The sequence below is a fragment of the Pithys albifrons genome, chromosome 16 (assembly GCF_047495875.1).
Source record: "Pithys albifrons albifrons isolate INPA30051 chromosome 16, PitAlb_v1, whole genome shotgun sequence".
In the NCBI taxonomy this organism is placed as follows: Eukaryota; Metazoa; Chordata; class Aves; order Passeriformes; family Thamnophilidae; genus Pithys; species Pithys albifrons.
Genome location: NC_092473.1, coordinates 3,531,740 through 3,558,261, shown reverse-complemented (window position 1 = coordinate 3,558,261; position 26,522 = coordinate 3,531,740). Strand labels below are relative to the sequence as shown.

General features: G+C 46.1%; 1 protein-coding gene across 2 annotated transcripts in view; it reads left to right on the top strand.

The window, feature by feature from the left end:
- The window catches only part of GSG1L (GSG1 like), a 58,160-nt gene that overhangs the window by 6,105 nt on the left and 25,533 nt on the right, over positions 1 to 26,522 (top strand). For both annotated transcript variants that reach the window (XM_071571041.1, XM_071571042.1), the window contains exon 2: positions 12,286 to 12,333. In XM_071571041.1, coding sequence (XP_071427142.1) covers positions 12,286 to 12,333 — 48 coding nt within the window. The remainder of the gene's footprint in view (positions 1 to 12,285; positions 12,334 to 26,522) is intronic.

The following is a 26,522-nucleotide window of genomic DNA, read 5'->3' as shown; positions in this document are numbered from 1 at the left end:
TATTATGATGGGGAAAAATAAATAGTAAACTGCCTAAAGCCCAATCTTACAAGGAGGCTGTGGCAAGTAATACAAAAAGGGGTATTATCACAATGGAGATCAAATATTTCTACCTGTCCTGAAATCTGGAGTTGGGACTGATCCTGTTCTTGTTGAGATTAGCAATCAAGGGAAAAAGAACTAGTGATACAATTTGTAGCACCTAAAAAACTAAAGGCAAGATGAATCCTACAGCAGTCCCATGGACATCAGCAAATGTAGGTAGGTGTCTGTGGCTAAAGTGATCAGCAGCATCATTAAAGAGGGGAGATTCCATCACTGCTCCTATGGGATGAACTGAGCCCTCAGATGACGTGTTTTCCTCATTGGCCAAAAAGGAATCTGTGTAAGACATTGCAATTTTAACCCAGAAGTCTTAATTTGAAGAGTCTAATCCTGCTTTGGATGTGTGTCTTACATACTCTGTGAAACAAAATCTGGGAATATTGGGCATTACAGAGCAGAGATTTTCCTGCATAACTGAAAATGTGAGCTGGCCTGATAGAGTTGTAAGAGCAGTATTACATTTTAAAGAAGGTTAAAAGCACCAGATGCTAAGGCATAAAGTGCTGTGAGGTCACAGGTATTACCAGTTGTAGGGAAAAGATAAGAACCAAGATGGGGACCAGTATTGTGGGGTGACTGTGAGCTGCCAAGTGCTGTGGTATAAAGGAAAGGTGTTATTCTAGGGAAAAATCAGCACCACAGTGCAAGGCACAGGTGACACCAGTGACTTTTGTTAATGCCATGCTATGGTAGGAAAAAGGGAGAGGTGAATTCAGATGGAGAGTAGGATTTCCAAGGTGATTAATGGAAAGAGGATCCCCTTCAAGAAAAGAAAAATGGTCCTCTTTAGTATAATAAATTGGAGAGCTAGAGGGGATGTGGTGATATCATATATATGGGAAAACAAAAGTGCAAATCCAAGGATGGAGTTCCCAGAGAGTGTGTCTGGACCTCAACTCCACAGAGGGCAGTGTGAGCCAGGGAAATCCATGGGCTGAAATGGACACTTCTTAAGCCACAGGAAGAACTGCAGGAGAGAAGAGGAATGTTCCTGGCATGAGGAAGCTTGGAGTGAGTCCTGCATGGCTGATTTGTTGGTGTCTTAAGGAGGTCTGAAAGGAGCCATCCTGCCTGGTGTCCACGTTCTGCTCTGGCACAGCCACAATGCCCGCTGGGCACCAGTGGGAGTCACAGGAGACAGAGCTGCTGTCTGGATTCATGTCCCCTTTTCTGGAGGGTTTTATGCCTCCTGTAAAGCTGCAGAAATTGGCTACAGGTGGAGGCAGTCTGTGAGGAGGCTGCTTCGTGCAGCATTATTACAGCTTCTCAGGATCTAATTGGTATGGCTGCTCATGCACTGCACATTAAACTGATGATCTAATTTGGGATCAGAAGGGAAATCTCCCTCAGGCTACATACCAGGGAGAGTCACAAATTTTTGCCTTCCTTTAAAACATGGGGAAGGATCCATTTCAGAAAAGTGCTTGTGAACTCCTCCTAACAAATGTCTGGTATTTTGCTTTTGGGATGAGACAGGCCTGGCCATAGGAATGGGCAGATTTATTCCTGTTCCTCACGATGACTCTTGCTCCCTTCCTGTGCTACATGATTTCTGTGGTGGTGATTGCTTTATTATAGACATTCAAGTTTTTATGGGATGTTGGGGATATTTTGTGTCTGCAGTGCTCTGGGAGCTTTGGATTTTAGGTCCTCCTGATCCTGCTAGACAGACTAGCTGTGTGAACATCTATCATCCATAAATTGTGGGTATAAAGTCCCTGCAGGCTGAGCCTCATAACAGAGCAAAGTAAGGGAGCAGGCAGCTAACTGCTCCTTCTTTGATATGTTACTCCACCTCACTGTGCTGTTTTCTCTTTGGATGTGTCTGTCCTCAACCACTTAACCCAGTAGCCTTAATGGAAGTATCTGAGGGGTTCTGCTAGTTCCTTGTAAAGTAATAATAAACTTCAAAGTGCTGTAAGACTAACACAGAAGTCCCAGATTTCAAAGAGAGCTGAGATGCCTTACCCCAGTGTCAGTGCAAAATAGAAACCTGTGCATTCAGGGCTATGGAAAGATCTCTTTTTACAATCAGGTGACCCACCTGGTGGATGAGGGGAAGGCTGTGGGTGTGTCTATCTGGACTTCAGCAAGGCCTTTGACACTGTCTCCCATAATATACTCCTGGAAAAGCTGGTAGCCCATGTACAAGTGTACCCTCTCCTGGATTAGGAGCTGGCTGGAGGGTCGGGCCCAGATAGTGCTGGTGAATGGAGCTGCATCCAGCTGGCGGCCGGTCACCAGTGGTGTTCCCCAGGGGTCTGTGTTGGGTCCAGTCCTGTTTAACATCTTTAGTGATGATTTAGATGAGGGGATTGAGTCCATCAGCAGCAAGTTTGCTGATGACACCAAGTTGGGAGGGAGTGTCGACCTGCTGGAGGGCAGGAGGGCTCTGCAGAGGGATCTGGATAGACTGGAGAGATGGGCTGATTGCAATGGGATGAAGTTCAACAAGGCCAAGTGCAGGTCCTGCCCTTTGGCCACCCCAACCCCCTGCAGCGCTCCAGGCTGGGCACAGAGTGGCTGGAGAGCAGCCAGGCAGAGGGACCTGGGGGGACTGAGGGACAGGAAGCTCAACAGGAGCCACCAGTGTGCCCAGGTGGCCAAGAAGGCCAATGGGATCCTGGCCTGGATCAAAACTAGCGTGGCCAGCAGGCCCAGGGCAGTGACCCTTCCCCTGGACTCTGCCTTGGGGAGGCCACACCTTGAGTGTTGTGTTCAGTTCTGGGCCCCTCAGTTGAGGCAAGAGATTGAGGGGCTGGAGCGGGGCCAGAGAAGAGCAACGAGGCTGGAGAAGGGACTGGAGCACAAGTGCTGTGGGGAGAGGCTGAGGGAGCTGGGGGTGTTCAGCCTGGAGAAGAGGAGGCTCAGAGGTGACCTCAGCACTGTCAGAACTCCCTGAAGGAAAGTTCTGGCCAGGTGGGGGTTGGTCTCTTCTCCCAGGCACTCAGTAATAGGACAAGGGGGCACGATGGGCTCAAGCTCTGCCAGGGGAAATTGAAGTTGGAGAGCAGAAAAAACTTCTTTGCAGAGAGAGTGCTCAGGGATTGGAATGGGCTGCCCAGAGAGGGGGTGGATTCCCCATCCCTGGAGGTTTTTCAAGTGAGCTTGGCCATGGCACTGAGTGCCATGATCTGGTAAAGGGACTGGAGTTGGACCAAGGGTTGGACTTGATGATCTCGGAGGTCTTTTCCAACCCAGTCGATTCCATGATTCTGTGATTCTAGCAGAGTCCCCTGTTAGTCACCAACTGGTGTAGTATCATTCAGTGTCCTTGTTGGCAAACAAAATGGGAATATAAATCTTTGCTGATCTAGCTTAGAAAAAACTAGAGAAGACAGTGAGTAATAAGAAGCAGATGTTATTACTGTGGAATGGCATGGCCTGTAGAATAGTCACAGCCAAACAAAATTCACTTTATGGTGTTCCACCTTCCACTTGGCTACATTTGATGGGAAGAGGGACTCAAACCATGTTTGCAAGCCATTCCATTGTGTTTAAACTCACTAGATTTGGAGAGACCAAAAAACACATCACACTGTCATTCAGCCTGATTTAACTGTGCATCACCTGGCCAGAAAAAAACCATTGAGTGAGAATGTGGTGCAAAGTTATTAGCTACAAGCTTGGAAATAAAGTCCACTAGAGGAAATGCAAGCATAACATTTTTCCATTTGATTTCAAAAATTGTGTGTTCATTTGCAGAGCATTTCCTTTAAAAGTGGTGGAGCAAAGGTTAAAGTTATCTCAGTTTCCATACTCCGAGTCAGGGGCACCTGCCCGGGAAAACAGGACACCTCAAACCAGAAAGCAACAGAGCATCTTGGGCACAAAAGTGGAAAAGTTTCTGGAGTTCACTTTGAAACAGGCAGCCTGAAGTACAGTGGTTAAGATGAACAGAGCAAATAGATGGGCAAAACAGGGAAGAAATACTGTTTGGTGTTAACAGAGGAGGAGAAATAGAGGCTGATGTAGTGCAGGCTCTGGCATTCAAGGTTCCCTGCCCTCCAGAAATCCCTTTGCCTTTCCCACAGTCACTTGCATATCCTTCAAGCTGCAGCCTGAGGACTCGTGTTCACAGCACCATGCCCTGCCATGGGAGTAAGGCTCTGTCCTGCACCCCTTTCCCTCCATTTTGGCACGGGTCAGCTTTTGAGATGTTAATTTTCTGGAGTAATCCATCAGTTAAAACCTTTCCTCCTTTTCTGTCAGTGACTTGCATCTCTGCCCATGTGTCTCTGGAGACAAAGCAACGCAAACTGGCTGGGCATCACCTGCACAGTAACACTGGCATGATTAAAAGAGAATCCACATTGATCCACAGCAAAGATCTGGAAGGAGTGAGAGCCACTGAACTGTATTTCATCTCCAATCAGGGCTTTAGGTTCTTATGGGTTATTTACTCCTTTGATCACTGTTAGTCACCAGCTTGGATGGAACAGCTAATGCACACAGGAGGCTGCAGAAGGCATGTCATACTTCATGCAGTGCAGGATCTACATCCACTCCATCCTCTGGGAAGAGCATCCTTTCTAGTCTTTGCCATTTTCTGAGCAGCCTGTATTCCCACAGACACTGAATTGCCCAAAGCTAGTTTGGTTTGGCATATTTACATTCAGAGAGTCAGCACAGTGTGGCAGATGGTCACCTGTGGGATAGGCAGGTGAAACCCTTCCCATTCCATGGCTTGAAATGCTTAAAGCAACTCAGAGTTCTGTCTGATTTAATGCTTTCCAGATTATGAAGTCAGCTCTTGTTTGACACCAGAATCATTGAAAACCTTTCTCAGCACTGTTGTTTCCTCGATTGTCCCAATTATTTAGAAATCTGAACTATTTTCCAGCTCTCCAAGTGACAGATGTGTGTACACATCCACCAGGTCTCACCAAGATACTCAGCTGAGTCTTGTGACTTGGCTGTGTTTCAATTAGACATGATTTGAGAGCAGCCTGTGGAGATGTTTGCTTTCAGATACTGTGCAAGATTTTTCACATCAGGGAGAGTTTCAGCGTGGAAAATGCAGTTGCCATGGCACATAGTGCCAGGCAGCACCAACCCCTGGGCATTCCCAGCTCTGCCCACACCCACAGCTCTGAACATCTCTCCAGTGCTCCAGCCAACCAAGGGGGAACCCACTGTGTGGATGGTGCCTCTCTGATGAAATGATCACCATTTCTTGAGTATATGTGAACTGAGGGGTAAAACAAACCTGAAATGAACAAGTGGGAAGCTTTAAGCTTTTTCCACTTTTAAAGGTAGGAAACCTTAAGGAGTTGGGTTGCTGGAAGAGAGCAACAGTGCAACACTCAGATTTAAAAACAAGCCCAAAAGGGAAACAGATTGTGAGTTAACTCAGCCTGAGAAATGGTACAAATCCTGGTGTTATTTAGAAGCAGCAGAAATGTTGATGGGCAGCAGCAGTGAATGGCAGCTGCCAGAGGGAGGAAAACAATTGTCTGCTTAGTTCAAGGCATCTTTTAGTGCAGTTCTATATGAACTTGCTTATTTCCCAGAGGAAGACATCACTCCAACAAAATCAACAGGGTCAGCTGGAAAAATGGTGATTTTGCAGATTAACACTCCATTTTTCATTAGAAAACAATTCGATTCAATGCTCTGTCTGGGATCACTTTAATCAAAATTGGAATATTTCAGTTGTTAATTAACCTGCTCTAACTCACTTTGAGGGAGCCCATTGACCTGTATTTTCCCTAATGTAGTACCTTTTTCCATGGAAGTTGTGTCGGAGTCCTCAGCCTCGGCTAGGCTGGGATCCCTCGTGGGTTATGTCTTTTTTTAGACAAATACAATGATTTTACTCTAACTAGATGATGTGGGATCTCATCAAAATCACATGACTCCAGATATAATTGGAGAGATAAAGATTTGTTAGGGCCTATTGGGAAAAAAAAAGGGACCTTGTCTGTCACAGGCTGTGAGCCAGGGTGTTACTAAAAGGGAATGTTGTTTAAATGAAACATAATCATTTAAATTTCCATCAGAAATGTACTTTTGAACTCGTAAAATTTTATGCAGAGTAAGTGAATACAGACAGCTTTTTCTTTTCTTCCTTTTTTTTTTTTTTTGGTGAGATGAAAAGCAGAGTTATAACAGAGTGCACTCAGAGCTACCGGATTTCTTTTAAGTCCAGTTATTTAACTAGAATATTTTCAAACCGTGTCATCGGCAGACATGCAAAGGAGGAGTTTTCAGAGTTGTTTTTATTTTGCTGCTCTGGTTATTAATGAGCCATTTATCCCTGGCTCAGAGAAGAGCTCAGGAATGTAGGACCAATAAGTATGATCCAGGACATCAACTTCTGGTCCTTACTATGGCAACAGCCACGTTAGAAACAGAATATTGTCTTAAAGCTTTTTTTTTGGTGGTTTTCTGTCTTCTTCCTGATTTCCAGTCTAAACCACCAGGTTCCTGAGGTGTTCTCTGGCCAAATCCAACCAGCTTTGGGCTGTGTGGGGGGCTGAAGACAGGAGCAATCAAACCACATATTTTGTATGGAAGAAAGAGTAGAACACACAAAGGCTTAAAGCCAGAGAGTCAAGTGAGCACATTGAGCTTGGATGTACCTCTGTGTGCTGGAGCCCAGACCCAGACTCTGCACACCTAAACCTGCCCTGGGTAGCTCTCTAATTGCCCTCATGTGTCTTCCAGAGGCCCACAGAGGGATGCCAGCCTGTGTCCATGCTGGAAGCTGCAGCCAGCTGTGCAGTGACTGTGCCCGTGGTGAGGTGGGCAGAGCAGAGCAGGGAAGGCAGACCAGAGTCCTGCAGGAATACCATGAGACCTGCTGGCTCTGTGGGACCTGTTTTCTCAATTTTCTGGCAGGATTGAATCTGGGGGATTTGGAAGAGCCACTTTGTTAGGTTTGGTTTTCATATGGCTGTTCAGGCTGGGGAGGGACAGCTCTCTCTGAACTCTGCCTGAGGAAGGCATGAGGAACAAGCACCTGCCCAGCTGTCCCAAGGGTGTGTGTGCAGCTCCTTGTCAGCAGCGACCTGCAGTGCCTCCTGCCATCCCTGCAGCAGTTCTGCTCTCCCCAGCTCATTTCCCTGCTCCAGAGCACAGCTCTGCCAGCCCCGTGCCTGCCTTGCACACAGCCTTCCACTCCTTCCTGAAATGCTGGGATATTGCAGACATGAGACAATTTTCATGACAGGCACATGCCACAGACTTGAAGGGGCTGGAAGCTCCGGACTTCCCAGCACGTTGTGAGCAACAGAAGGACAAGAGTATGGGCCTCATGCTGAAAACAAGACAGAAGGATCATCTCCTTGTGATGCCACAGCTTTGTTTCCTGAGTCCCTGGCACTGATGCAGTAATCAAATCCACAGCCTCCTGTAACTGTTTCATAAAAACACACAGAGGCCCAAAGCTGAGCTTTCTTCAGCAGAAACTGCTGTGGAGCTGGAAAGCATTTGCCCTGCAGAGCTGTGAGATCTTCCTCAGCTGCAGAGCCACGCGATGGCAGGAGTCCCAAGGAGCCTGTCTGAGGGAAGGCTGAACGTGCTCCTGGGAGGCTGAACACGGGGATTTTAAGGCCCAGGGACCCTTCTCTCCCTTGGCTGTTTGCTGCTGGACCCCTTCCCATCCAGGGTGGCCTGTGTTCAAGGTGCAGGGGCACACACACATGAGAGCAGGCATGGCACTAACGTGTCTGGCTACACAGACCCACCAGAGACAGCTCTGCCTTTACCAACACCCAAGGAACAGCATCCTCATCAGCAAACTTGCTCCCCTTCCTTCTCATGATATCCAGCTGGAGATGCACAAGCACATCACACTGATGGTCCATCAGATATTTCCATGGGCTCTGAGTCTATCAAGACCTCAAGACTCTTACCCACCCACCAGCTCAGTCTGCCCAGATGTGTCTCCACCACCCTCTGGCTGCTTCAGTTTGAATTTCCCCAGCAAGTTACAATTACACATAAACATGCACAAATACAGGATTAGATTATTTAATTATGATTGCTTAGAGAAAACCCCAAGTAAATTTTGGACTGGTAGTCCCCAGTCCTGGAGACCCCTGTGCCCCATCATCCCCTCTCAGGAAGGCCACCACAGACAAGCTGAGGAGGAAGTGTGTTTGCCAGAACTTGCATAGATGATGTTTCTACCTCACCCTTGGGAAGACACAGAAGAAGTTGGCACCAAGTGCTTTGCTTATGGATCTTTAGGTGGCTGGTCAGTCCTCTCCTCAGCCTCCAGCAACTTCCTGACTCTGCTGAGCTCCACAGAGCTTCCCATGCACTGTTCATGGCCACTGCTTCTGTGTGGAAGTGGAGAATTCCAGCCAGGTCACACCTCTTCCTTGTGTGAATGAAGTGCAGGACAGATCAGTCCTTGGCTTTCCTCTCTGCCAGAACTGCAGACAGAAATGGGTGAAGGCAGGACTATCAGAAGGATGAATTCTGGAGACTCTTCTTGTTGCATCTCTAACCAGCCTTTTCTGTATTCTCTAAAGATTCTCCAGGAGCCTGGTTAGGAGGAGAAGATGCATCTGGAAAAGGACAGCACAGCAGGATAAACTCTGCCAAGTCTAAAATTAAACTTAAGAGGGCTTAAGAGATCAGTTATACAAGATACCCAAAAATAACTTAGAATAAATCCTAAGAGGAATAGTGAAAGCACTGCTGACATCTTCAGTTCTCAGTGAGATGCATGTCTGCATGTGGAGGTATGGATGTGGTCTATAAATACCACCAGTGGTCACTACTGAAAATGTGGGAAGGGTTTCCAGTCCTCCAACAGCAGGAACAACGAAGGGGAGTGTCAGGAGATGCTGGTGCAAGTCCTTCCATGACCTTCAGCAGCCAGCCAGGCACAATCCAGACAGCAGCTGTTGGAAGTGAAGTGACATCCTCCCAGCCTTCCCTGTCTCCAGTCTGTGCTCAGTCTTCATTCTGTGGCTCCAAAAGGAATTTTTCTGGCCACTCCAGCATCTTCTGTCCATATCATTTAAACTGGAGACCTCACCACAGCCATCTTTCCTGGGAGAGATGATGTCCTGGGCAAGCTGCTTTGAGGATTCACATTCCTCCCAACAGCCTGAGATCACACTCTCTACTCCTGTCCTGCAGACAAGGCAGGTGCAGCCAAAGTCTGTCGTACCATCATCTTCCTCAGTACCCACATGGCAGCAAAGCTCTGTACCTTGCCATGTATCTGAGAGGCATCTGTACCTCCAGCTCTCAGAGCTGCCTGTGCAATTTCTGTAGCAGTTGATGCCATGAGTGACCCCCCCCCAAAAAACAGGACTTAAGCCACGTTAGTGTAGGGTAAGATAAAAAGTAAAGGTCCTTTAATATCACAGGCCTATGGCCTACAGGAATACAGGATGACATGCATGTGCCCCAGTTCTTGTTTCCATGGCTTTTATAATAAGATCCCTCCAATCATTGCTTTACACATTTCTCAGTCCAGCCCCAGTCCCACCCCTGTTCCACCTTCTGGAACTGGGTCTGGGGTCGTCAAGACCCTCTGTCTTCATCAGCTCCTCTTCTTCAGGCACACAAAGGTCTCTTGGAGTTCATCCAGTTCTGGCTTCTGGGTCACTCTGACCTGTGTTTATGTTTCATTCTATAGGCCTTTTGATATCCTTCAGCTCTACCTTGGAAAGGAGTCTAAACAAGATTAATTAACTAAAGGAATTTGAGCTCCCTGTTCTGGGACAGGGGTAGTGATAGAAAGGCATTAAACTTAAACTGTTAGAAATATTAACCCTCTAAAAATCCACAACTACTGTGTTCCTAAAATCTACAAAATGTGAAAATCAGAACAAAAACCCTTTTGGCATCACAGTGAATGCCATTCCCCTCTGCCTGTCTTGGCATAACATGCTGGAGAGTCAGGTCTTTGTTAAATTTTCCCAGTACTGTGGCTCTGGGTTCACTACAACCATGGGTGAGATCAGTGCTGGCCAGTTAGCTTGAAGTCAGGTTAGAATAATGCTTTCATGAAAGTAATACCTTACATCTGGAGAAAAAAACAAAACAACCAAAAAAACATCACAAAACCAGACCCAAACCACAGGTCCATATGGCTACAATCAAAAATCCTGCGTAATCTGCTTATATCAAGTCCAGATCTAAAGGTCATTCTCCCTATATTCCCTTGATTTTATGTCAGTGCATTCCTGAAAAACCTCATGCCTTAAAACTCCAATGCTGTGCATGAGAATGTTTCCTACTTACAGCACAGTCTCGTTTATTGTCCAGCTATTTCTCTGGGTTTCTTGGTCAGGGACCTAAAGTACAGCATGTGTGAAAAGAAGCTGGGGGAGCTGGGCTTGTTCATGTCCCTAAAAATAGAGAAAGAATAGCACAAAGATGCCAGAGGAGCCAGAGAAGTTCAGGCTGGGTGTAAAGGGCTGTTCTCTAGGAGGATGGTGCAGCCCTGGGACCAGAGCAGAGGAGAAACTCCATCCTTGGTGTCACTAAGTGATGGGTATCACCATCCTTGAAGCATTACAAGATTTGGCTGAAAAAGCCACAGCAGGTGTTAGTGATAGTCCTGCTCTGAACAGGAGGCTGGACAGGAGACCTGCAGGGTCCTGCCAGCACTGCTGGGCTGGTGTCATTTCTGTGATCCATTAGTTGTCTTCCTGTGTCTGCCCCAAAACTTCCTAACTTTTCCATCTGATGTTCCTTCTGCTCAGTTACAGCCTGCCCTTCCTACTTGTTTAGAAACAGAGGTGATGCTTTGAGATGTCAGGTGTCACCTCCTTTTCTTGACTGTCTTCTGGGCAGTGCCTGGATTCACAGAGGAGAAATCCTTGCCCTGCCATGGAGTTATCAAAGTGTTCTTTGCAATGTCAACTGAACCTTTTCTTTTACAGCAACTTATATATAGACTACAGAGTATGCACACAACATTTCTCAGTTATTTAGCATAGGTTTAAAACTGCAGAAAGTAAAGTAGAAGTAGCAATCATAACATTGTAATAATAGGTTGTTATGTCAGCACAGCCAGCATTTGAATGGTTAAGTTTACCTCAATCCTGCCTAAAAAGACACCAGAAAGGTTAACATTTTATATTGGTTTGTACATGCACTTGTATTACAACCAAGAAAAAATTACACACTGACTTCCCCATCACTGTGGCATTTCACTGCTTATTCTTTTTTAATAGCTCACATTTCCTAAATCAGTCCTTTGACCCTGCAATTAAAAATGAGCAAAGCTAATAAAAAAAACCCAGTCCTGTTGCTGCCTTTGCATCAATTAAAGTCTTAAAGGGCAAATTGGAATCTCCTCCATGACCCCTGGCAGGCATGCTGGGCTCTGACTCCTCCAGTCAGGTGAGCTGCTGGGCACCTGGAATATATCAAAGGAAACACATGCCCTTGGTGGATGGATGCACCTGGGCCAGAGGAGTTATTTATGATCTTTGACTGCCTGAAGAAGTAAAAAGAAAGGTCCAAGCATCCACCCCTAAGATATATTTCCTGTTCAGAAGCAATAGGCTTCTCAAGAATGCTGCAAACACAGAGGTAAATAAAGGAGGCTTTAATTTACAGTAATAAGTGCACACAGTAGCCATGAAGCAGATGGGAGTGGCACAGGCTGTGATGCTCAGAGCAAGGCACTTGCCTGCTTTATAAATATATTTTTTAAATGCTATGTGATTGCTTAACTTCTTTGTGCTTCAGGTTTTGTCTGTCCTGGTCACATGTGTCCTGTCTGTCCATGGAGACCTCTGTGCCCATGGCAGTGCTCCCCCACACCTGGTGGGGCACAGGCTTTTTCCAGTGATGAGAAGGAAGGCAAAAGTGCCAGTGAAAGAGGCCTGTGCCCTCCCAGTGCAGGAAAAACCTTTGTTGGGGTTTTCCCTGTGCCATTCCATCTGGAGGGCAGCATTGCTGCTGGGCTTGGGAAGGAGCATCACTGACCCAGCAGGGACTCAGACAGCAAAGAATGCTTTTCTCTACTACCTGTGTCCCCTATTTCTGATGAGGGGATTTCAAAGGGAGGGTCCAGCCCTGTGGGCAGAGGGGTTTGGTCAGGATGGAGGCACAGGTGAACATCTGCCCTCGGTGTGGGACAACCCTGTGCTCCTGTAGAGACTGGGTGGGAGCGATGGCAGGAGCCCCAGTGAGGAAGAGGAGGCAGAGCAACACCAGTCAACAGCTGTCTCCTAAAATAATCCTTTTCTTTTAAAGGTGAAAAGTGTCGAAGTTTTATTGACCTTGCCCCGGCTTCTGAGAAAGGTAAGACAATACACTCAAAGCTTCTTCCCATTCTACAGCTTGAATCAGTGTTGTGTCTTGTCACCCTGGAGTGCCAGGAGAAACATCCCTTAGCACGAGGGGACCTGCCTGGCTCCCAGATTACACCCAGCCAGGGGAAACATCCCTTCCCCAGCACAAGGGGACCTCCTGTCCCCCAGATTACACCCAGCCAGGGGAAACATCCCTTCCCCAGCACAAGGAGACCTGCCTGTCCCCCAGATTACACCCAGCCAGAAGAAATATCCCTTCCCCAGCACACAGGGACCTGCATGTCCCCAAGATTACACCCAGCCAGAAGAAACATCCCTTCCCCAGCACAAGGGGACCTTCTGTCCCCCAGATTATGCCCAGCCAGGGCATACAGACCCCTAGGGTTGATGACACCTGTTTGGTCAGTTTATTCAGGTCTGTCATTTCTTTGATCTTAATTCAGACGACTTTCTTTTTCAACAAGATACAGATTTATATTGTAATACAGACATTTCCCTTCTTCCTCTAGTGAGAAAGGACATGCTACATGGTCTCCTCAGGCCATGAAGACAATTATGGTCAGAGAAATGAAGTAACAGTACCAAATGTTTCTTTGTGAGAGGGAATCATCTAGATGCTTGTTTGTTTGCTTTACCCTTTTAAAAAAACTATATATCCAAGTGCACAGAGGCAGGCTGCAAACTTTCTCCTTACCCTGCTGTTGGGGTTTAACTAATTAATTATTGAGAGTTATTTAATTATCAAAACAATTTAACCCACATTGCAAATAGTATCTACAAGTAGCATTCCATTAAATCCTCAGGTGACTGAGCCCATCCTGCTCCCAGCTCCAGACAGAGCAGAGCTCTCTGCCACAGCTCCTGAGCTGCCAGGTGTATTTTGTTGACTCACTTGAGACAATGCCAAGGGCTTTTGGGCACACGGTGCCTCCATCAGACCTGCTGGAGCAGCAGGAAGAGGCAGAAGGGACAATTGTTCTTAGTTTGTGTGAATTGCTGATCCCCTGGAAAAGGGAGGGAAAAGCAATTACCACTAATAAAGCAGGGGGATATTGCAGGGAGAGGAACAGTCACAGGGAGTGTCTGTGAAATCCATTGTAAGCAAACCCAGATAAATTATGCACATAAGGGAGGAACAAGCCTGGGATTACTGCTGCTAATGGGCTCCCAGTTAAACCTCACACACACAAATGGGACCTTGGGGCATAACTGCTCTTCTGAAAGCAGCAGCTCAATGCTCAGCAGCAATCAGAAAACAAACTGGCTGCTAGAAAGCATCAGGAAAGGACTGGAGAGCAGAGCAGAGAGCATGAGGACTGTACACTGTAGGATACAGAGGGGTATTTTGTCCTTGTTAGTGCAGCTCACAAAGCAACAACAAGGGTATCGAAGTTCTGGGAAGTTCTGCACAAGGACAAGAGTAACACTCTGCAGCCTGAAGGAGAGACATGGGAGAGGAGATAACATGGACAGTGATGAGGATGTAAGAGGAACTGAAGAGGCAGCCTGGGTGTTAAGATCCAATTACTGAGAGGTCTTTCCCAACCCAAGGACTGGTGGGCACAGCAGGGCACCTTCAGGGGACAGACAGAGCAAGCCCAAGGTGTCTGCTGGAGAGCCACTGGGGTGCTTTTCTGCTTTCTCCATTTTCTGTGGAACTTCAGGATGGTGCATAATGCTTGGTTGCATCACCCACACACTTTCCAAAACAGCATTTAGTGCTTTACTTTTAGTATTTCTTTTGGTTGTGTGAAATGCTGTCAGCATTTTTTTCCAGGAGAATTTTAGAGTTGCTGCATGATATGAGTGCATATTTCTAGACTATTCTGTTTTTCTTTTTTGAGGAAGGAAGGCTCCTTTGGTGTAGTGTTAAGAAGAAAGTGATATCTATATCTGAAGTCTTTCCATGGAGCTGTAAGGCCTATTGACAGAAAGAGAGGGGAATGCTTTGTCAGAGATGGAAAGTGCTGACCATCAGACTCATAAACAAAGACAGGGTAAATTCCACAGCTGTAAATCAAGTTGGACACTGCAACACAGTTAATCTGAAATTTTCACCACCAGTCTTGTACTGTACAGAGAAACTCTCACCACATGTGAAGGGAAACTGTGTATCAATGATGCCAAATTTACTTTCTCTGAAGAATTCTTTAATTTTTTGAGTTAATCTGCTCTTTTCCTGTTAGAAAGAATTTCCTTTTCCTTTAATTTGTTTATCCCCTCAGTAAGCATTGACTTTAGTGGTCAAAGGCTTGTCAACTACTCAGTTCCACCCAGTTCTAAGACAGATTCTTGATTCTTCTTCCAAGTAAATGAGGTTGGATAAAATACAGTGAATAGCAAAATTTGAGTTCAATTCTACAAACAATGTGGAATTCACAGTCCATTGTGTAACTGGGAAATTTTAAACTAAACTTCCCTTCCCAATGAGACTTCCACTTACTCAGTTCCTGTTCATATTCTTGGAGTATTGAATATCCTTATATAAGCACCAAAACTTGGTTGTTCAGGTTTGATCCTCTGAAATACCTCTACAGTACCTGCTCTGGTACTGCAGCCAAGCTCTCAGGTTTCCCAAAAGTTCCTTTTAGTTGGTTTTAACCTGATCCAAAGAGCACTTCTGTCTGTCTGATCAACTTGTAAGCTAAAAATGCAGGCTCTTGAAGCCTGTGCCTTCTGAGCACATCACCTTCCACTTTTCAGACATGCTAAAAGAAGGCCTAAGAACAAGCCCATTTCCTCTAGAGTGCATTGCCAGTCAGCAGCAGAGCAGTGTAAAACTTCTCTATAGTGTTTAAAATCAATTACCTGCAGGGCAGTTTAAAACTTCTCCATAGTATTGAAACCCTTCTTAGCATAGAAAAACCAATCCTCAAAACGCACAGTAAATAAAACCATCTATGGTGAGGTCTGGGCACATCCTTTTCACAAGCCTTGCATTCATAAATTCAAAAAGTGTCTTATTCTTACAGTAAAAATCTGGTGGTTTATGGCTGAGCTTCCCATGTTTCCCCCTTAGTGCTGATCAGCTGGATCCTGTGTCTCTGATCAGTTATTATACCTTTGGCATATATCTCACCAATGACATCTCCTGAAAGGAGGCAGCAAAATTTGGGGCAAACAGACCCACAGTATGGTATAAATAAGCATTTCCAACCCACACTAGGAGAGCTTTTTCCTGCATTTAAGGCAGCTGCCAGCAATCTGTCAGAACCTCGTAAGCCTAACATTGAATTTATTAGCTGTTGCTGGTTCTTAGTGCCAAATCTGCTTAACAAAATCAGCTTCATGATGGTAGATAATAACTAGGAAAAAAACAGTTTCTTCTGACAGTTTACATTTGCTATTGATAAAAAATGATAGGGCAATAGCTGGTTACAGTGGCCAGGAGTTTTAATGGGCTCTCACAGGGCAGATGTTGGGTCCCACAAAGTGTGCCCCTTTCTAATTTTCATTACAGATGTGAGCAGTAAGATGGCTAATATTTCCAAAAGGAGTTGGAAGGGAACTGCCACGGTAGGCTGGACCCGATATTTCAGTTCTAAATTGCTTCTGGGATCTTCTCCACAAAACTTCCTCAAAGTTTTGTTCCTGCTGAGTATTTTGCTGCCTGAGGAAGAGAAGGGGAACCTATTTAGTGAGGGACAGTTGTGTCCTTCTTGTGGTGCCCAGAACTCTGAGGTTGGGGCACACCACCACACTCCTCCTCCCATCGCACCTTCTGGGTGCACCTTCCAGTTCCCCTTTCCCATTCCTTCAAATCTGTGCCCAAGAGCACTTCCAAGAGACCATGGAGGATACATTCAAAAAGAGGAAACCAAGGCCAAAATTGTCTGGAAATCCTGGCCCCTCAGTGGAAGCAAATATCACCATATGTCTCACCAAATGTGGTAAATGGCTTCACTGAGTAATAACAGCACAGCTGGATCCAAGACTGGTGTGTTCCTTCCCTGCCCAGGGCTGTGTGGGGATTCAAACTCCCACATCCTTCCAGAAATGCATCCCTGCCAGCTCCCAGCCACAGGGACAGCGAGAGATGGAGGAGGAGGAGTCCTGACCAGCTCAGCTCCTGGTGGGAGTGAAGCCTGGGATATGTACAGCAAAAATCAGCTGGAAGCAGTACTTATGCCAGAAACATTTTGCTGGAGAAGAGCAAAGGTTTGCAGGGAATGTGGTGCCTCCAAGAGTTTTCTGGATGGTGTTTCTGGGGGCTGGGACTCAGGCACTTTCCAAGCACATGGAATGCCAACAGCCTGCATGGAAATGAGGTGCTCTGGCCTGAAGAGCCCTGTTGGGAAGTTGCTTTAGGAACAGGCTCAAAGGTCAGTGTTGGCTAAAAATTCAGAGCTGATCAAACAAACATAGGATAGGATTCAAACTCCTTACAGGTTGTGTAGAGCCTGGTCCAAGTTGCTCTAAACTTCTGCAGGATCTCACTTACTTCAGCTGTGATATCTGTGGAATAATTCCCACATGGAATGGCAGAGCACAGGCAGCAGCCACTGCCTGGATTACTCTGCTCTCTACTTACTGATAGGGAAATTCACGTGCATTAAATTAAACAAGACTTAGTAGAGACAAAACCTTGCAGAAGGAAAATGCCCTTTGCTAGTGAGCATTTAACAGTCCAAAATGTTACAGGGGACTTTTTAAATTAGAGACTGTCCTGGCAGAGGTAGGAGATGCCTCCTGCATGTCCTCTGCACAGCTCATGATGATGCATCCTGGAGAGATAAGGCAATAAAAACTCTGCATTTTCTAAAAAGTAGCTGGCAAAGCTAAGGTAGCACATGGCAAAGAGCAAGTAAACAAATCAAGTCTCACCTAAACACAGCACAGAAAGAGAGAAAGCTGAGCCAGCTCTGTACATGCTCCTAAACCAGCACTTCAACAGCAATTAATGAGAAGAGAAACTAAATGCCTGATTTTAATGGAGACTGATATAATAGGTGTACCAGAAATTTGATGGGAGAAAGATAATTAGTGGGACATTAACGTCTTGGTGCTGATTACACTGAAAGACAAAGCAGATGTCATGTACTAAAGCTGAATCAGAATAACAAGGTAATGTCATTAATGAGCAACACAATCTCTGCGGATGGATTCCATGTTCAGATAAATGCAGGATGATGTTAGTGATCACCCACTGGTGTTGTGAGATTGCTTGCAAAAAGTTAATTTCTGAGCAATCCAAACTGCTTCAGCTCCGTGAGAATCATGCTGATACTTCAGCCTGCAAGGACACACCCCTGCTGTTTGTCCGGTAGGCGACGGTCACTCCTTGCAAGTGTTTTCATGAGAACGTCTCAGCTGCCTTCCTGATCTCCGGACATGGACCTCAAAACATCGGGATGAGATAATTCAAACACCAGACTTGTGAGAGATGGGCTTTTAACCAATTAGAAGTTCTAGGGTGTTGGGGTGAGACCCTTTAAGCCAATAAGATGTACCTCTAACCCTGTATAAAGCGTGTGCCGTGTGAAATAAAAGGTCTTCACTATAAACTTCATAAGCTTGTTGGTGAAGTCCTTTCTCTCCACAAAAGTTTGTTTACTTTACACTGGGACAGTTTCATAGATAGCAGGGTTGAACTTGGTAGCAGAGGAAGCGTAAGGACAGAAAACAAAACAGTAGGAGACACTAAAACCCCATGCACAGACTGAGGAATCCTGTGCTACATATGAAGCAGAGCTTAAAATTTGGACAGACTGCATGAGCATGGAGAAATTAGGGGGAAACTTGTTACTCTTGACTTATCCCTGAGTGGGGAACTTGATCCCAAGTGTTGGTAAGAGACACCTTGTAAGGGTGACTAAGACAGAGATTCAGTATCCTCCAGAAGCAATAAAAGTATTTTTTTATAAGTTGTGAAGAAAGGAACCCAAGAAAAGCAAGAGCTGATTAAAATACATTAAAATTCAGCTAAAAAGGCAAATGAAGCTTGAAAATTTTGAAGCTATGGATATACTGCAGGTCCCTGCCTTTGTGACTGAGAGCACGTGGCAGATAATACTCAGTGTTGATAAATGTGAGGTGGTGAACACGAAGAGTCATCCTACCTTAACATATATAGTGATGGGTTCTGAATTAGCTTTTTCCCCTCAGGGTAGAGTTCTTGGAACAATGACAGACACTTCTATGAAAACATTAATTCGCTGCTCTGCAGAGATTAAGATGAAAAGAAATATTAGGATCATCGTAGGAAATAAAGAACAAACCAAAAAAGTCACCATGCCACCACAAGTGCTCATGATGTACCCACCTGCAGCTCCCTGGGAGCACCTCTCATCCCTTCCCTGCCAGCCCCAGCTCAAAGAAGCTGGGATAAAATTTACAGGTAGAGAAAAGAGAGACAGTTTGGGTCAAAAATAGGGAAATACTTGTTTGTATGTGAAGGACAACGCAGAACAGATTTCAGGCTGGAAAAGGGACAGATGAGACTTGTAACAGCCAAATCTAAAAACAAACCTCCTTTTTTTGTGTGCTGGGGAGCTGTTCTTGAGAAGAAAAACAGAGAAAAGATTTTCTAAAAGGACCACTTAGAGACCTGCATCCAGTAAAAAGAAATGTAACTGAGTCTCCCACAAGAATTGTATGTTTTCCAAAACAGTGTCTGTATTCTTGAGACTTCCTATTGCATTTTTCTTCATGTGTCTGCAATAGGGTGTATCCCTTTCCACACTGACAGGTACCTGTGCACTCGTGTCAGGAGACCTGTGGTTAAGTACGGAGGGAAAATGTGTTACTCATATTTAATCTGTGTTTCTTGCACATCCCTTATGACTTAGTGATGCCAGTTTTAAAAGCTAATTAGATATACAAAGGTGAAACCACACTTAATAGCAGAATTCGAGGTTAGTTCCTAGTTCCTAAAAGGAAATAACAGTCTTGGGATGCCAAGGACGTGGAGGGCACTGCTCTGAACATCAGTCATTTCTCAGCCCAGTGCTGAGGGTGGAAGTACAGCACAGGCCCTACACTGGGGGTGTTCAAAGGGAAACACTGATCCCAAATGGATTGAGGAAGGAGTGTGGGATAGACTCAATTTAGGGTATTTTTCATCCTTTTTTCCACTCTATTGCTCTACTCACTAAATCACCATAGACCAGGAAAAAGAGAATATAGGCAAAAAGGTATCCCATGGTCTGCTCAGTATCATACACAGGATCAAATCTGCTTCATGCCAGAACCATCAAAAGGCAGAGAAAACACATCACCACGTAGAAAACAATCATTCACTCACCATTCAAAATAAACTAATGAAGAACTAAAGCTTAACAAATTCAACCCAGCTGGCTTTTCCTCTCTGCCCTCCGCAGTTTCAGGTATTTATTGATCATCTGGTTTCTCATTGTAATGGTTTGACCCATGGCTTCCTCAGTAACCATTGTGTCTAAGGAAGTTACAAGTATTCCACACGTGTCTTCCACGTAGCAGGGGAGGAGTGGTTTTTGGTTTCTTCTTCTCTCTTGGCCGAGGAGCTGGTGGGAGGTGGTTGGAGTCTGGTCCCTCCGGTTGTTGGTGGTTCTCCTGTCCTGGGTGAGATTGTTTCATTCTTGTTCCCCTTCCTTGAGGTTTTTAATTGTGTTTGTTTTGATTCATTCGGTTTCTTTAGGTTGGGTTGGTGTCTTCCCTATTTTCTGGCTAATCAGTCCCCTTTTTTCCCTTCCCCTTCCCCTGGGGGTGGGATCCCACGTACTGTGTATACAGTGTGGTTTGTGAATGTTAGAAAATATAATTTATTCTTTTTATTCAGTTCAGTTTTTCTAGAGTGCGTTTCTTTTCAGGGTTTTTTTTCCCCTTTCCTTTGCTGGGAAAGTTCTGGGAGGGGAAAGGGGGGCCAGTCCAGGGTTGGCAATAGCCAGGCCAAACCTGTGACACTCATGTTTGCAAACCACAGTCTCCTGGCTGGGGACCAGCCCTTTTTCCATCTTGCCTTATTTACTTTCCAGTAATGGGTGGCTTTAGGTGTCTGTGGTGGCATTTAGGGTCCTGAAGCTTCCTTGGTCTCTCGGAGCTCTCCTCTCTTCACAGTGCTTTTCCTACTGATCCCTCCAACACTTCTGGCTGGTAATTCCCAGCAATGGAGTAGAGGAGATGAGCAAACTGCTAAAATCATCAGAATGGCACTGGAAGGGGAGTGGGATTTCCATGAAGCTTCCCTTTAATGCCTTTCCCAAACAACACACACAACGTTTCTCAGTGTGAACCCGTTTGTCTTATTGTGTTCTGTCTTATCTCTTGCACTGAATGTGAAAAGGAGAGATTAAAGTGAGTTCCAGGTGTCAGTTCCAGCATAGCCACCAAGTCTGGAAAAGCACAGCAGTGTCAGCTGGAGTCCAGAAACATGAGGACAGCAAATACAGCCCAGGAAGGACATGAGCTTAACTTTTTGTTGCATGCACAGAGACCAAGAAGAAGAGTGAAATGCTTTTGCCCAAAGAAGTAACACCTGCACCGTGGCAAGTTCACACCACCCAAACCCATGTTTTGTCCTCATACATGGTCTTTGTCCCCCCAGATGTTGGATGAGAACTGTCTAGTTGACTTGCCACAGCCTCCTGCAGTTTTCCTGTGTTGTCTGGCAGTTTGGGATCGTAGGGAGAGTGACTGTGTCTGTCTTGGTCTGAGATAGCAACTGCCAACCCCCCCCAAGCACAGAGAGAAAAGCCTCCCTCCTAACACCAAGGAAAGGGAGGAAAAAGAGAGGGGAAAGAAAAAAACACTTCAAACCACATTTATACTGAAACTACATATATTTTTACAGAAAGGAAGAGATTATTAGAAGAGAGTACAAATATACACTCACACAAGTCTGCAACAACAAATTCCCCACTTCTTAATGAACACATTACTTAAGAAAGAACTTATTCCCCAGGGAGACAAACTCAAGCAGAAAGGAGAGACCCAGAACAACACATTTTACTTTCCTGAGATACCCTGTGAGCCAGTGGTGGGCCTGGTCCTCTCCATCCCCCCTGGGGCACCATCGTGAGTCCTCCCAAGAGGAGGCTGAGAAGCGACTGCCTTAACCACTCCCACACTGGTTCCTACTTCCCTGGAGATGATGTTGGAATGTGGTATGGAATACAAACTTACTGGCTAGAAGAGGTCAGCTGTTAGCTCAGCCCAGCCCAAGTCAGCTGACAGCTTTGGCCTAGTCCAGACTTCAGAGCCCAAATTTAGGCCCACCCAGGTGAACCCATAACAGTGTCCCACAGGCTGAGAGGAGCACTTTGTTCCCTGAGCACCAGCAGCAGTGTCGGGGTGAGCAGCATGCCAGTGAGGAGGCAAGAAGGATGCACACTCTCCAGCACAGCCTTCCTTGGACAGTGATGTCTCTTCAGCTGCTCTGCCCAGCTTGTCCTTCCAGTGCCTGCTCTGGAGTTCATCTCAGTCAGGCAACAGTTATTTAGGAGCACACTCTGCTCAGCTCCACTGCTTCTAGAAGATAGAAGGGTTTTTTGTCATATGATGAACAGTGATGTAGAACCCCCCCAAAAGCCTCTCCTTGCTCTTATCAGTCAGATCAAGGTTGAACTGGCTGAGGAGTGACTGGAGGTGATGTCTCATTGTGGCTCAGACAGACTGGGAGCCTCAGAGCAGACGTGTGACACTGAGTTATTACGAGGAGTGTGGCAACTATAAACCCTTTCCAGATCTCTTTGGCTGCCTGTGGCATTGTCCTGCCTGATTAGCTGCTCTGAGGAGACTGCACTGCTCAGACCCTTCAGCCCATCAGCCACAAGGGCAGTTCAGCTCCCACAGGGGCTGGGATGAAGCAACCACAGATCATCTTCTGCAGGGAGCAGAGGCTGAGGCAGTGGGTGTTTCTAAGGAGGATGAAATCCCACTGAGGCATTCTGAATATGAGCTTACCCCAGTTAGGAAGCTAATTTTCTGTCTGAAAGGGCCCTCAGAAATCAATAGAGATTCCGGACCATTTGTTCTTGGGCATTGCTCAGGAGTGCTGGGCTTCCAGCAGGCAGTGCTCATAGCATGGCCCCTAATATATTCATTTATGGGGTTATTTATGCTGGCATTATTTCCAAGCCACTAGCCAAAGTGCATGACTGACATTTTCATGCACACAGTCCCCGTGTATAACACAGTTAACATGACTCAGCAATCTCCTTCAGGAATAGCAATATGATTTTCCCTGAAGGAATCCTTTAAGAGTAAACAGCTCATGTTTATGGATTAAAAATGCTTTGAACTCTCCCAGCAATTCCTCTGTTGGCCACCTCTTCAGTGTTGCCTTGAGAACATGCACTTACTCTGGATCTTTGACAGTTATTTCCGTGGCCTCAACAGCCTGGAGAAGCATCCAGGAGAGGATTTCAATATCAGTATTTCATCTGGAGATAGGACCTCCCAATCTGGCATCAGAAAATGTTGTCACAGTAAGCTGGCACCAAAAATCAGCTTTTCTGATCCTCTGACAAGTATGCATCAAACTCCATGGCTGCATGTGACTGTAGGTGGTAGGAGGTATAGATGTGATTTAGTCTCTCTAGAACTGCCTTGTTGGCTTTAAAGCTCAACAGTAATTGAAATTATGGAACTTTGGGGTTCCAGAAACAGCAGCAAATGCTTCTTTATCATCCTGCAACTAATCTCATTCAGGTGTTATCCAAGTTCTTGGTGTTTCTATCCAAAGTGCTAACGAGACTAAGAGTGGTTTTAATAAAACACAGGACACCTAAGAATCATCTTTGCATGTTGTGGGGAAAGAGCCCAGAAGGTCATGTCAGGCTTGGCATTCCTCAGTTTAACCAGTGCTCTCTCACAGAAAAGTTGGAGTCAGCAGCTGTTGCTTTTCTGTGGCAGGAAGTGGCAATGGATTGTAACAAGGAATGAACTTCAAGGATCAAGCAGGCAAAATCAGCTCAAAGCTCCTGGACATCATTAACCACACTGTTCTCTGGGTTTCCTCATCAGGAATTCACTGAAATGCCTCGAGTTCTTCTAAGCAGAATTCCTATGATTTTTTTTTCAGAATTCCTATTTCAAAGGAAACTCCATATTGGAGCTGCCTGACTCAGAGTGCTCCTTGGTGGGGGATGACAGCATGTTCATTTATAGAGCTTTCCCTGGTGATCAGGGCTGACTTAAAACGATTGCAGGTTTTGTGGAGAACTTTGTGAGACTCACTGCAGGGTGAGGTAAAGCTTCTTTACCTCCCTGTCAGAGAAACATGCCTTTGTTTCATTCATTCCTTCAGGACTGTGTGCCACATCCTTCTATTAATACACTGTCTCAACATGACCCCCAGCTCCTGCAGAGGTGCTGTCAGGATCAATAAATCTGCTCTCAAATTGTTGCTGTTGCCCTTTGCTGTCTGACAGGAAGCCAAGGGGCTGGGCTTGTCAGATGGTTCATGATGGACTTGAGTGCCAAAAATCTGTGGGTACCAGTTATCCTTTCAGTCACAATGAAGAGTATGCTGCCTTCACTTGGGTTTGCTGCAAAACCTGTTTCCGTGGCGTGTAAAAATGCTGCTGCAGTGGCTCAGTCCATAAGGAGGTGGCACTGGTGCTTCTCACCATGAACTCCACAAAGACAGTCTCTTAGCACATTGATGAATAACTAACAAAAGCTCAGAGACACAAAGAGGATCAGTAACGTCCCAGTGGGCTCACCAACCTTCTTGTGAAATCAGGAGCCCTGGATAGTGACAGAAGCACAGATGAAAAATGTGCTTTCAGCAGGGCAGTGTTTTCATTTTAGGCAGAGCTGGTGACCATATAGAGTGCAACCTGCCTTGAGATCAGATGGCATGGAGGTGATACGATGCCTTCTGAGGTAGGAGACCTGGGATATAAGTTGACTTATGTGAAGTCTCTTGGTGAGTCCCAGCTTTGCCACCTCATGTTCCAGGTGAGCAGCTCAGCCCAGGTCCTTTACTGCAAGTTCTTTTGCTTCACAGGGAGGTTGCCCTGAAGATGGTGACCCCTTTACCTCCAGGAACAGCTTCACAGGCTGTGGGGTTCAGCTGCAGAGCAATCCCACCTGTCACACACGGCATAATATCTGTGGGGCAGGAGCAAAGATCCAAAGTGTCCCACAGTACACAAAGGGGACTCTGTGTGCTCCTTGCACCTGCTCATTGGGAGAACTTGCAGGAAGTGAAATCAGTTTTGTTTGAGTTTTGTTTGGAAGTCAAAACCTCTCCTTTCCAGGGAGGTCTCACTCGGTGGCCACAATGTCACAGAACTATTTCCTACCCATGAGCAGGGGTGGCACACACTGACAGAGGCAGGAGGAGGCAGGTCAGGGCCTGAAATCCCTCTGCATCAACAAGGAATGTCCTTGGCACAAAAGGCACAGCCCAGCTGCACCCAAACCCACAGGACCTTCTCTGCACATGCAGCACTCGGTTTGATGAACAGGCAAGGAAAATGCATAAACTGGATGAAGACTGAAAAATGAGAGAAATCTGGGGATTTATAAGAATGCAGACCCTCAGATGGAGGCCAACCAGGTAGAACCTTCCAAGTGAATCAAGTGCTGACTCTTGGGAAGGAAAGATTTTTCATAAAAGCTGAGTTAGGGCAGACAGATCCCGGGGGCAGAGGACACAGGCTGGAGAGAAGTAAGAGAGACAGAAAAGGTGACAGCAGAGAAGATTGGAAAAGAGAAAAGTCCTCTGGAGAGCTTCTTGCCTGTCACCTGGAATGACTGAGGTCTCCTCAAGAGAAGGAGCTCTCTACTTAGCAGGAAGGAGACTTGTAAGTGGAAGTTATGCCAAGTGACTGCCTCATGAATCTCATATTGAGAGAGGAGCAGTGGGAGATCACTTCACCATCAGCTCACAACAGAAAGACACTGTCTCCTGAATTAATAACCTGAAGCAACTGTTCTGCTTCAGGCAGCCACAGGAAGATGCAAAATTCAGATACAGCTTGCATTTTCTGGTGTTATTATTTCAGATGAAATTCCAAATCAAAGCAGGCAGAACAGGACATACTCAGAACTATGCAAACACTGCATGTGGGACTTGCCTTCCCCCACATTAGATGCATTTAAAGATGGCCCAGAGCAGGTATTCAGTGTGCATCATGAAATTAGACATGAGAGTTAGACATAGTTCCTTTGCAGATAGGAACAGGGCCCAAAAAAAGAAGAAAGAATTGACTATTCCTTCCACAGCAAACTCACCCAGTCTTTGTGTCTCATCAGGAAAAGGTTTATAGAAGAGCAAATTCACATCTCATTGAGCTTTTCATCTTCTCCTTGCAAGGTTATCCTGCTGGCAAAACCACCCTTATCCCAGCCTTGTGGTAAGGGAAGCCAAAGCACTCCCAGCCACACACTCAGGTGTTCCTTCCTCCTGTTCCCTTCTCCTTGCCCAAGCTGATAAAGGACACCAGCCAGGCCCACCCAAGCTCAGCTCCCACAGCCCTCCTGGCCCTTCAAATTGCCAAAGATGCCTTTACCAACATGCCCTCACCTGCCTTCTGGACACTTTAACCCAGACCCTCCCACAGACCTCTGTGCCTCTCTCCAGCTCCCTGGGGCCTCTCCCACTCTCAGCACTTGGTTCTGCAGCATCCAGCTTCAGGCACTGGGCAACAGGTACAACCTGGGAAAAAGCTGTGCACATCAGCTGAACCCCAAGCCATCAGCCACCCTCCCAGGTCCCTTTTCTAGGGGTGCAGGACAGGTTTTCCCCCAGCCCGTGGGTAAATCCAGGATTGCACTGTCCCAGGAGCAGAGCCCAGTTGTTGTCCGTGCTGGATTTCATATGGTCGGTGCTGCACTCACACCTACCAAGATCTCTCCAAGGCCTCTCCATTCTCAAGGGACTCGATGTCTCCTGATTTAGTGTCATCAGGAAACGTCCTTAAGATTGCACTCAGCTCCTGTGTCCAGGTCTGACCAAACATTCAGGAGAATTGGCCCTAAGACTGAGCACCACTAGGGACAACCACCAGACTGATGTTCCCCATCGACTACAAGTCTTCAAGCCCAACCCTGCAGCCAGTTATTGTCCCAGGGAAGTGGAGACAGAGCCACACCACAGCTTGGAGCTGCACACGCTGTTACAACACTGCCCTGGTGTGCAGATACCACCAGTGGGTGTCCTCCAGAGTTGGAACAGGGCGACAAACATCTAGGCAGGTGTGTTGTGTATTAATCTTTCAAGTTTGGGCTGAGTGAATTGGAATTCATTAA